This window comes from Canis lupus, chromosome 5 (genome assembly GCF_048164855.1).
Source record: "Canis lupus baileyi chromosome 5, mCanLup2.hap1, whole genome shotgun sequence".
NCBI classification, from domain to species: domain Eukaryota; kingdom Metazoa; phylum Chordata; class Mammalia; order Carnivora; family Canidae; genus Canis; species Canis lupus.
The window spans coordinates 47,972,227-47,985,570 of NC_132842.1; the positions used below are offsets into that span (position 1 = coordinate 47,972,227).

Here is a 13,344-nt window from a genome sequence, read left to right on the forward strand (position 1 = left end):
AATGAGATTCAATCTCACACCAGTCAAAACAGCTAGAACGAAAAGACAAAAAAATAACAAATGTTGGCAAGCATGTGAGGAAAAGGGAACCCTCATGCACTGTTGGCGGGAATAAAGATTGGTACAATCACCGTGGAAAACAGCATGGAAGTTCCTCAACAAATTAAAAATAGAACTACCATAAGTTCCAGCCAATTCCACTTCTGGATATTTACCCACAGAAAATGAAAACACTAATTTGAAAATATATGTGCACCCCTACATTTACTGCAGCATGATTTACAATAGGCAAGGTATGGAAGCAATCTAAGTAGACATCCACCAATGAATGGGCAAAGAAGATGTGGCCTGTATACACAACGAAATATTGTTCAGCCATAAAAAAGGAATGAAATCTTGCCATTTGCACTGTAATGGATGGAGCTAGAGAGTATTATGCTAAATGAAATAAGTCAGTCAGCGAAAGACAAATACTGCATGATTTCACTCATATTGGAATTTAAGAAGCAAAAGAAAATGAGCAAAGGATAAAAAGAGAAACAAAGCAAGAAACAAACACTTAGCTATAGAGAACAAACTGACAGTTTGTTCTAAGAGGGGAGATGGGAGGGGACGAGTAAAAAAAGTGATGGGGATTAAGGAATGCACTTGTGATGGAGCCTGGGTGATGTATGGGAGTGCTGAATCATTATATATATATATACCCTTAAAATTAATATAACACCGTATGTTAGCTACAATGTAATTTAAATTTTTTTTTTAATTTTTTAGAAGATGTAGTATATATATATATGTATATATATATATATATATACATATATATATATACTATAGAATATTATTCAGCCATAAAAAAGAATAGTATCTTGCCATTTGTGGTAACATGGATAGACTTAATCTAAGTGAAATAAGTCAGAGAAAGACAAATACCATATGATATTATGGTACTTGATGGTCACTTATGTTTGGAATATAAAACAAACAAACAAACAAATCTAAAAACAACAGATTCTCAAATACAGAGAACAAACTGGTGGTTGCCCAGAGAAGAGGGAGTACAAGGGTGAGGGCAGAAATTGGCAAACAGATGAAGGGGATTCAGAGGTACAAATTTCCAGTTACAAAATAAATAAGTCACAGAGATAAAAAATGTGTCATAGGGAATACAGCCAATAATGTAATAACACTGAATGGTGACTACCTTCACTGCAGGGACTACTACGTAACTGTACAGAATTGCTGAGTCACGCCCTGCTGTACATTTGAAACTAACCTAACACTGTATGTCAATTATACTTCATGTCAATTACACTTCAATAACAAAGAAATTAAAAAGTTTAATTTCAGAGTCCCAGAGTTCCATCTTCCAAAAATATAACACTTACTGTTCTTCTGCAGCCAGAAGCCTAGGAAGAAAAACACTAGATACCTGTGATTAAAGGCACAAAAGGGAAGAAGAGGGTTGCAGTCAGGGCTAATAGAAGGTTGGTGTCAAAGACAATGCCCACTTTACAATTTATCTATCACAAGGTCGGCCCTGAAACTTCACCAGAACAATCCAAGTCACAGTGCTCGTTTTCCGAGAAGCACTGCCCTGCACCCGATATGCTGCAGGGCTGAGCAGTCCACTCGAGACAACAGACCTCTGAGTATTGAAACAACTGTTTGGCAATCCTGAGTACTTCTATGAGAGAAAATGTAATTGGACAAATGAGTGGTTACTGGTTTTACTTAGTGCCAGGGTAGTGCCTCTCCACAAAATCACACTAATCTGCAGTTAAATAAATCAGCAGAGAGTTCAGCCTTCTGATCTTCATCTTAGAGCAAAAGGCTCACTTATAAGCTGCCTCAGTGTACACCTGTGTTGTGGGAGCAATGAACCTAGGAAGCATATATACAGAGCAACATGGCTACTGCGATCACTTCTCCTTGCAGAAAGTCAGTGAAGGATTTCTTTTCTTCTTGTTTTTTTAAGTTTGGGTCATAAAAGTATTAGGGGGATGGAGTTTAACTAAAACAGCAGTAAGGTTAGATGTTTTACTCATCAAAATGGCAAAGATATATATGTTAATGAAAAGTAGCCAAGGTTTCTCAGACCACTCATGGGAATATAGATTGGAACAATCATTCTAAAGGGAAATTTGGTAAAACGCAATTAATACTTAAAACACATGCATGGCCTCTATGCAGTGCCACCCCTAAATATTCTTAGAAAATAATCATGGATCATCTCCCCTGAAAAAAAACCTAGCTATAAAAATATTTACCAATATGTTAGTTGCCAAATAGAGGGGAAATGGAAACAATTTCAATATTAACCAAAGAAAATCACTTAAATTAATTATGATATACATCCATATTATGGAATACTATGCTACCAATAACAATATTGTGGAATAATATAAAACTAATGATGATAATAATATTAACAATAGCAGCTACCAGCTGAGGGGCTACTATGTGATGAATATCATTCAAAGCACTTCACACATCTTAAGCCATTCAAACTAAAACAATCCTAGGAGGTAGGTGTTATCTAGCATTATCCCATGTTACAGAGGAGAAAAGAGACAAGTCGGGTAGAGACTAGAGCAGAGACACATTATAAAATCTGCCCAAGGTCACGGGACCAATAAAGGGTACACAAGGAACAGAAACACCACTTAGCTCCAGAGTCTGTGCTTTCAACCACCCTCGGGTCAGTCAAGAATATTTAGTGATGTAGGAAATATTTCTTGTTGTATTGTCAAGACACTCGGCTGACTGAGCCACCCGGGCACTCCTATTTTAATTTTTAAATTACACAGTGATGACCATGAACAGTTATTGACTTCAATAATACTTCAGGAGCAGCAGCTCAGTGGTCCTTTATTGTGGAACCTCGAAAAATGCTTAAGCAGAAAGAAGGCCACTCATTCAGAAGGAGCCAAGCAGACCTCTGTCTGCCTCTATCAGAGTTTCTGCTCTCTCAGGCCAACATACACACCCCACTGTGGAGCACACGTGATAGTACTGTATTACATTTCTTTCGCATCATTTTACTATAACAATAACAACAATAATAGCTACCTTTCAAAGAGCACCTAATGTCTGTCACCTAGGGATTTTACAGTATAGTATTCTACTCTTCACAACAGTTTTATAGAGCAGGTAAGGCCCATTTTAACTCCTTTGGAAACTAAAATCCAGACAGGCTATCATTTAAGGAATTTGCAATTAGAAGTATGCAGCACTGATTGACATAACCAAACCAAATAAGCATTTCATAAATTTCCGAAATTACCAAACACACATAGCGCTTACCATGTACCAAGTTCTGTTGGAAGCACTTTGTACATATCCATTCACTTAATCCTACACAGCTAGAAATCCCAAAAAGCCTAGCAAGTTTACCTGACTTTCTGCTGGCAATTTTAAAGGTCTGTTAAAATCCCTTCCTTTACCTGGACTCTTCGTAGATGAGCTACACGCTCCTCTATGGAGGTCTGCAGGGCCAAAGGGACCTTCAGAATCTCTTGGTAATTGTCCATCAGAAACGTCACCAACCTAACAGCTAATAACTCATCCAAGTCTACTTCATCCTTGGAACACAAGATGCAACGGGAAAATGTCTGAACCATCTGAAAAAAGAGGAGGAGGTATTTTTTAAATAAACACAGATGAGGATTTTTTCCTACGCTGAACTGTGTTGAATTAATTTGCAAAAACCAAACATGACTAGTTAAATGAGAAATGGCCCACGGCCCAGGGTACACACATCCTTTCTGGCGCCTGGCCACACCCGGTCATCCCAATGGGCTGATCTTCTTATTTACCAGTGTGAACAGAAGGTGCATCATCTCATCTCGCAGAGGCTCAGCAGAGAGGATTGTCTGAGCAGTTTTTAAAGCACATCTCTTCACAGACCATTTTAAATATATATAAACGAATTCTGAAAATTATTATCACCACCATTACTTGAATCATGTAGTACTTTTAAGTTCAAAGTACTTTAAAGCCATTTAGTTAACTAATATCCTTATTTCATTATTGATTTTTTAATAATCTGCTAGCACAATCTATGTGCCTCAACTGTTATACTTTTTCCTAGTTAACTGTTATCTTCTCTAGGATTTTGGGTGTACATCTGACAATCACATTTGAACAAAACAATGAGACTTTATAATAATACATTAAGTGATGAGACACTTCACAATAAGCAGAAATAGAAAAAATAGTATGTTCTATGCTTCTATAGGATTCATATTAACTATTCCATTCGTAATACTATCCTTTGAATGGATTTTTTTTCCTTTTCCTAATTTATTGCTGACAATCTTTTTTTTTTTTTTAAGATTTTATTTATTTATTCATGAGAGACACACACACAGAGAGAGAGAGAGAGAGAGAGAGAGAGATAGGCAGAGGCACAGGCAGAGGGAGAAGCAGGCTCCATGCAGGAAGCCTGACGTGGGACTCGATCCTGGGTCTCCAGGATCACACCGTGGGCCGAAGGTGGCGCTAAACCGCTGAGCCACCCAGGCTACCCTATTGCTGACAATCTTATTTCAAAACCTATAAGCAAAAAATCATCTAATTCTGTTTAATTAGACTTTGTGTCATCAACATACTGCCAGTGATACTGTATCTGCACTCACATTTACATGTACAGAAACACACAGACATTTTTAACCTGGAGACTATGGACTCAGGGGAATCTGAATGTCTTGAAATTAGATCCAAAATTTTACACGTGCATTCTTCTGCGGAATAGGTGCAAAGTATTCTTCAAGTTTTTAAAAAGGTCCATTAGCCCCATTACCATCTTCTCAACCAAAAAGAAGGTCAAGAATCACTCTACTGGGCACTAAATGCTCCTCTACTCTTACTCTATCCTTCTAAACCTGGGCCACAGGACCCTTGGGGGTATATGGATATGGAAAGGATGCAAACCCCAATGAAGTCTCGATTTTGCTCCAAGACCTCCAATTCTGAGGAAAATGAAGAAATTCTATAGAAGAAATTCTACATAAACCCTATTTCAAAAGACATGCTGACATGACAAAGTAGAATTCAAAGCTAACCTATGTTTTTAAACAAAACTGAGAATATTTTAAACAATATCCTCACTCATGAACCCTTAGGTCATACCCTAAGAACAAACTCTCTGTCTCCTCAGAGGTGGTCTGGTCCAACTTTCTGTGTTCCTTCTTTCCTCTCTGCCTCATTATAGGTGCAGCACCTCTTCTACTTGTTATAGTAACAAATGCTTCCAAACCCTTTCTGTCCTGGAGGAGAATATGTCACTTTCTTGAGAGAACACTTATCCTGACTGCCCACCCTGACTTTTCTCCATGGTAACAGCAGGCAGGAGGCCGTAGGTAGCTCTACACTCAGACTCTATGCCTCCTTACTCTTCACTTTACACTAGGTTAAGACCCAACACCAAAAGTATAATCCCGCCTGTGCGTTTCCAAGCCACGGCTCTTGGAGCAAGCCCACCTTGCACCATCCTCTGACTGCCAGGGTAGTAAAACTATACTCAGGTGAACTGTAGTCCAAACACTCAAGTCAAGTTAGGTGTTAGAGATCAACCTACCAGTGTTCGGGTCCCAAAGCCATCACACAGGGATGGCATCTCCTTATTTAGGCAGATTCTTGCCATCATCCTCATCAACAGCTGTAACTTTCTCCTGTTTTCAGGTGGCAGGAGGAGGCAGCAAATCTGAAATGCTTCAATAGCCATTTTCTCTTTCTGTAACAAACCTATTTAGAGAAAAAGAATGTTTTTAATCTTTTAAAACCAATAGCCTCCCTGACTCTATTATGTTGACATTTTTCAAAATACACATTATTAAAATTATATAACACATCTACTTGTTCAACTATGCTGGGCCAACTGATTATCGATCCACTAAATCAGCACAGAAAATATAAACTATCAACTAGGGATGACAAACATGTAAAACAAACACAGCCATTGGCCTCTCTCACACCCTTGACAGATGTAACCAGATTTTCACAGCCTTCTTTCCCACTGAACCAAGATCAGGTTAAGTCTAACCTCAACACTCATAGTGACTAGGACCAAGACAGCATGAACAAGGACATGAATGCACCACGACTGCCCTAATTCTCCTCCTCCTGTTATGTCCCCAGGATGAGCAGGGTCACTGTCTGGCATGATTCTCATAGGCTGAATAAGGGGGCTGATACGCCTACAGTCAGACCACCGCCAGATGGCTACACTTCTTTCCAAACAACATATGTCAAATAACCCTTCCTCTCTGTAAGCTGTTTTTTTCTAGCTAAGTATACTGATTCAATCATGTTATATTTCATCTCTCCTCACCCAAACTAGAGTATTCCAACAGAATTAGAGTATTCTAAAACAGTGCTAAAAACTATAGTTTTCTAATATTTTGCTCCCTTTAACCACATTTGTCCCTGGACACACCCATCTAAGCCGTCTAATGATATGAAACTGCTTTCATCAATTTATTTGTTCCATATCCAACCTCTTCAAGTTCCCACTAATCTCTATCTTGGAGGTAAAACCATCTTTGGCATTCAGTTAAGTATTTTCTGACCATTTACGATATGCCAGAAACTGTGCCAAGCCCTGGAAATATGAAAATATGCCAGGTCCCCCAATTTAAAGAGCTTATGCGCTGTGAGGAGACATCCATTAAAAAAAAAAAGGAAACGGCAAAATATGAGAGGTGTTGCAAGAGACATCTGCAAGGGGCACATTAGGGAAATAATAAGTCATGCCTTAGGACTGCAGCACAGGCTGTAAAGGCAAAGGCTTGGCAGAGAAGTATAGCTAGAAAGTTCAACAGAAATGAGACCTTGGTAGGCCTCTAATGCCAGACTAAGGAGGTTGGATTTGATCCTGAAGAAGTGGGTGTGCATGGGAGGGAAAAAGAGGCAGGAGGGGACCCTTAATACACCCAGTTCAACTAGCGTATTTATCCAAGAGGATACAAACATAGTGAATCAAAGGGACACATGCACTCCAATGTTTATGTTTCCACAATAGCCAAAACATGGAAAGAGCCCATCCATCAAGAGATGAATGGATAAAGAAGATGTAGAATATATGTATACAATGGAATATTTCTTAGCCGTCAAAAAGAATGAAATCTTGTCATTGCAATGACATAGATGGAGTATTATGCTAAGCGAAATAAGTCAGAGAAAGACCAATACCATATGATGTCACTCATATGTGGAATTTAAGAAACAAAACAGATGAACACAGTGGAAGGGAAGGACAAATAAGATAAGATGAAAATTGAGAAGAAGGCCAACCTTAAGAGACGCTGAACTCTAGAAAACAAACTGAGGGTTGCTGGACTGGAGGTGAGTGGGGGGATGGGATAACGGGGTGATGAGCATTAAGGAGGGCACATGATGTCATGAACACTTGGGTGTTGTATGCAACAGATGAATCACTAACTTCTACCTAAGAAACTAATTAAAAAAAAAAAAGATGCAAGCTAAAAAAACAAAAACCAACCACAAAAAACCCCAACCCAGGTTAAAACCGAAATGTTCACTGAAAACATTAATGCTGTTTATCATCACTAGACCTTCTTTCAGTTCTACATAACCAAATCTGTAGAGAGAAAAGAAGTTGATGACCATATTTTCATTCATTTATCCAACAAATATTTAGTAAGCTTTGCCTATAATCCAAGAACTATTTCAGGTTTTATGGAAATCAAGTGAGAAGGCGTAGGTAAATCCATCTCCAGAATTTACCTACACAAACCTACATATACCCAAGGAGATGAAAGGCCACCCCTGACTTACAAACATCCCAGTAACTCACTGGCCCACCTGTTAAACCAAGGACTCCCCTTTCCTCCCTTCTGTCACTGATGCCAGCTGAAATTCCCCCTGCAGTTCATTCCCATTATCAATTTCCCACCTCCTGTAAGAAGAGAAGCCATGCTACCGATCCCTTCCTCCCTAAAATCCCTCATCTCCCAAAACAATGCCCTAGCCTCTGGCAGTGAAGGAGCTACCATCAATAACTTGAATGAGGGAAGCCCTTGCTGCACAATACTGGACAATATCAAAGGAGGGAGTTGCTTACATCCAAGCTGGAAAAGTCACTTGAAAAGATGAGGATCCTGACACCTCCTGGCAACTACTCCCCACCCACTCCAAGCCTGGAATATATTTTACCAAAGCAAGAAAAAAAAAAAAATCCACTGTAGCGACTGGGTAGGCCTACAATACCATTAGGTTTTTGTTTTGTTTTGTTTTGTTTTTTAAGATTTTATCTATTTATTCATGAAAGACAGAGGCAGAGACATAGGCAGAGGCAGAAGCAGGTTCCCTGCCAGGAGCCTGATGCGGACTCAATCCTAGGACCCTGACCCAAAGGCAGATGTTCAACCACTGAGTCACCCAGGCACTCCTGATACCATTAGATTTGAACTACAGCTAAAATAGATAATGAATTAAGTGTATTTTGTAGGTTGATCTTTCAATTTAGCCATCCTTTACAGCACTGTTTCTTGGGATAGTAGGGAGGGAGGCAAGAAGTAGAACATTGTTCCAAGCAACATACATTGAAAGGTTTAGAACAAAATCTGTCATTTTGATATAATTTATCAGATAAAAATAGAAAAATTTGTTTTTGCCTCCCAAAATGTATAAAAATTAGTACTCCTAATTCCCCCACCTGCTCTATTTTTTCTAATTATACTTCATCACCTACTAATATACTATGGAATTTACTTTTTTTGTGATCTATCATGGTTTCCCCTCTGCCTTCCTGAAATATAAGCTCCAGTTGGGCAGGGATTCTTGTCAGTTTTGTTTATTGATATACCTCCAAAGCTAGAAGACCTCTTGGTAGATCATAGGAGTTTTATAAGTATTTTCTTTGGTGAATGTATGAATGAATGAATGAATTTATGAATGAAGGAATGACAATAACCCATCCCTTGCTAGGAATGGAGCTAGAATATCTGGCTAAAGTCCCAGTTCCCACTGATTGTATATGCTTGGACAAGTCATTTAACCTCCATGAATCCCCATTAACCCAGCAGCAAATTGCTATCTATGGACACTTGTAAAACCAAATCATTGCACTGTGATGGGGGCACATGGGCTGTAAGGGGAAGACTAGGTGAAGTAAAAGTTTTAAGAGCACTGATGATGACTGCTGCTACTACCATTACTACTACTGAATTCAAGCATTAAAAACTAATACCAAGGTGTAAAATATGGTAGAATCAGAGGCAACTCTTGCAGATTTTCTTTAAAAGCCAGTTAAGAAATGTATTGTGCAGTAGTACACAGACACAAATTTGGCTCTGGGTCTCTATAATGAGAATAAGTAAAATCCCACAATGCCCCAACATAGGTGTATTACTAAGTAACAAATCCTCTAAGAACACCCTCCTCAAGCCTAACTGCCTCAATGGTTGCATAACTGTACTGTATACTTACTAAAATATAAGTTTCCATTACAGAGGATGGAAAAAAATATATGTGAACATCATCATCCACATATACAAGTTGCATACATAATTCAGAAAGACTCTCACAATTATGACTCTTTGGGTCACTGGAAAAAAAAAATCTCATGTCCACATTATTATTAGGTACAAAGAACAATGTCTGATAATGTTAGAGGGTCCTATAACAACTCTTATTAGATATTTCTTGACTTTTTAGCAGAGAAAATGTGGATGCCTCTGTTGCCATCAATGAGAGAACCATCACAACATTTGACAGCCATTTGATATTTGGTCCCTTATTTACCTAAAGATTATAGAAGCCTTTGTGAGAAATTGCTTATTAATATACAATGTTACTATCTTAAAACCTAGGTGAAAGGCATACCTTAGGCAAAACTTATATTTTAAGAGCATTTCATCTGAAATAGATATCACTGATAGAGCAACTGTGTAGCTGAACACAAGATTTCAAGAATGAACTACAACGGCTAACCTGCTTTCATTTCTTACGTCAATCAAATAATTCAAATAGATAAAAAGTTCACTGGGAAAAAGATAAAAGTGTTATCCGATGTCCATAAATGGCAGGAATTAAAAATAGGGACTCACCTGACATAAATGCAAGATTTCTTACAAAGCTGTAGTAATTAAACAGTTCGATGCTACCGTAAAAATACATAAAAGACCAACAGGATAAAGGTGAAAGTCTAGAAAGGCACCTAAGTATGCATCAGAACCTAATATATCACAGAAATGTCATCACAAATCAGTGAGGAAAGAATGATCTGTCCAAATGTGGTATTTGGGATAATCTGATAACTGTATGTCAAGAAAAAATTAAATGACAGTTTCTTACTTTATTAAAAATAGAGGAAATTCTGACTCCAACAAAGATGGAATAGCAAGGACTAGACTAACCCTCCCTCCACAAACAACTAGAAAACTGGATGAATTTTATAGAATAACTATTTCTACACATGGGGCAATAAGATAGGACCATAATCCCTGAGAAAAGGAAACAAAAGAAACAAGCTCTACAATTTCCCCATGTTAAGTTTAGTGGTACATTCCAAAACACGGATCAGAGATGGAGACCTCAAGGACAGGGAAGAGACAGACTAGAGTTCTTGGAGGCTGGGTCAGCTGGACTAATTGTAAAGCAGAATCCCAACTGCACGGAGCTAAACAGAAAAAGGATTCCATAAATCTGTACAGATATCCCCTGAGACTCTGATGAATACCAAAACGCACATATATGATTAAGGCGAAACTCTATGAGGTCATACAAAAAACAACCAGTGAGCTTTGAGGTTAACAGTTCCCAGAGCTCACATAGTAGAGAATCCTGCTGAACACAGAAGGCATTCTGTAGAAAGCCCAGCAGGGTTATGCTTCCATAGTGGGACCAAACTTCCCTTCAGTAAAGGTTAATCTAGTCAGGACTTAAAATTAGCTTTAAAAATAAGACACAAATGAATCAAGTAGAAATTCAATTAACTGCCTAACAGAACAAAGCTCACCCTCTTCAAAGAAAAACAACAACATTCAGACACTCAACAATAAAAAAATTTTGTTCAATCAAAATTAATAGACACGCCAAGAAGCAGAATAATATGATCCATATCAGGAGAAAAAAATCAGCAGAAAATCATAAAAATAGCCCCAGAAATGACAAAGATGAAGGATTTAGAGAAAAGTATGTTACAAAAGATATTCTATGTTCTCATATTTTAAAACATATATAAATACAGTATGGAGAGAAATGGAAGATATTAAAGAGAACCAAATGGAACTTCTAGAGATGAATAATGTTAATCCTCAAAAGAAACACTCACTAGATGAAAACCAGAGCAGATTAACACTTTAAAAAAAAAAAGAAATAAAGCATAAATGCACAGTAAAATAAACTAGCCAAAACAGAAGCAAAGAAGATGAAAAAGTAGGGGAAAGAAATGAAGAGAGCTATAGCAACGTGTGGGAAATATGAAGTGACCTAAAATATGTGTCATTAGAAAAATGGAAGGAGTCACAGAAAATATATTTGAAGAAATAATGGCTAAAAATTTCCAAATTGGTGAAATCTATAAAATCAACAGAGTAAAGAAACTCAGTGAATCAAAGGGCAATAAACACAAAAATAAGTAATGACCATAGACTCTTCATCAGAAGACATCTTCAAAGTGCTGAAAGAAGGAAACTGTGAACTTAGAATTCTGTTATATCCAATGAAAATACTTTTCAGAATTAGGTCTGAACAAAGACTTTTTAGAACACCCCCCCCCAAAAAAAAAAAGCTGAGAGAATCTGCTGCCAAGAGACCTATGTGACAAAAAATGTCAAAGCAGAAGGAAAATGATACCAGATGGAAACCTGGATCTGCATAAAGAAATGAAGATTACCAGAAAGATGAATATGTGAATAAATAAAACTTTTTATTCCTTAATTTCTTTAAAAGAAAATTACCTGTCTAAAGGAAAAATAACATACAGTAAGACTTATAACAGACGCTATAAAAAATATGTTGGACAACAATATACGCAGGGCACCTGGGTGGCTTGGTTGGGTGTCTGCCTTCGGCTCAGGTCATGAACCGGGTCCCAGAAGGGAGCTCCACGTTGAGTTCCTGCCCAGTGAGGAGTATGTTTCTCCCTCTGCCCCTCACCCCACTCATGCTCTCATTCTAATAAGTGAATAAAATCTTTTTTAAAAAATGTATGACAGCAATATCACAAAGGGCAAGAGAAAAGAAAAGGGTATTATGGTAAGGTGATAGCATTGTATGTGAAGCAATATAATATTTAAACATAAGCAAAGATTTCTTAAGACAAAGGCATGAACCATAAAAGAAAATGATAAAATGGACTTCATCAAAACAAAAAGCTTCTGCTTTCTCAGACACTGCTAAGAAAAGGAAAAAGAAAACCACAATCTGGGAGAAAATATTTACAATACATAATCTAACAGAATATCCAAATAACTCCTACAACTCAGTAGTAAGAGAATAAACAAGCCAATAAAAAAACAGAATATTTCAAAAGACCCTTCACAAAAAAAGATACATAATAGCCATTAATCAACTGAAAACATGCTCAACATCACTAGTCATCAGAAAAATACAGCTAAAAACCACAAAGATACACCCCCACACAATCACTAGGTGAGCTAAAACAGAAGATTAACAGTGTCAAATGTTAACAAGGTTGTAGAGCTACTGAAACTCTCATGCATCACTGATGGAAATGTAAAATGACACAACCATTTTGGAAAATAGTTTGTCAGTTTCATAATGAGAGTCAACATACATTTATCTCATGTCTCAGCAATTACACTCCTAGCTATTTACACAAAAGAACTTAAGAAATACGCTCATACAGCTTTATTCATAGTAGCCCAAGACTTGACACAATCCACATGTTCCTCAACAAGTGAATGGGTAATATAGTACAATGGTTTATCCATGCAATAGACTACTCAGCAAAACAATGTAACTACTGGTACCCGCAACATGAATGAAATCTCAAAAGTATTATATTGAGCTAAAGAAGCCAGATAGAAACTACATACTGTATAATTCCACTTGTATGAAACTCTTAAAAAGCAAACCTAATTTATAGGATAGAACGTTTCCATTTCCGGTTGTCTGGTGCCAGTGATGAGGCTGGGTATTGACTAAGTACAAGAGAACCTTCAGTAGTTAAAAAGAGAGAGAAAAAAAAGAGAGAGAGAGAGAGAGAAAATCTTCAGGAGTAACAGAAATGGTCTGTTCACTTGATCGTAATGTTAATTACACTAGTATACATTCATTAAAATTCACCCAACTGTACTTAAAATGGATACATATCAGGGCTGCTTCAGTTGGTTAAGCATCTGACTCTTGGTTTCA

At 37.5% G+C, this 13,344-nt stretch overlaps 1 protein-coding gene across 2 annotated transcripts in view; it reads right to left on the minus strand.

Moving 5' to 3' along the window:
• DEPDC1B (DEP domain containing 1B) overlaps positions 1-13,344 on the minus strand; it is an 82,226-nt gene that overhangs the window by 11,930 nt on the left and 56,952 nt on the right. For both annotated transcript variants that reach the window (XM_072826578.1, XM_072826577.1), the window contains 2 exons: positions 5,579-5,745; positions 3,444-3,620 (listed from right to left, as the gene is read on the minus strand). In XM_072826578.1, the coding sequence (XP_072682679.1) occupies positions 3,444-3,620; positions 5,579-5,745 (344 nt within the window). The remainder of the gene's footprint in view (positions 1-3,443; positions 3,621-5,578; positions 5,746-13,344) is intronic.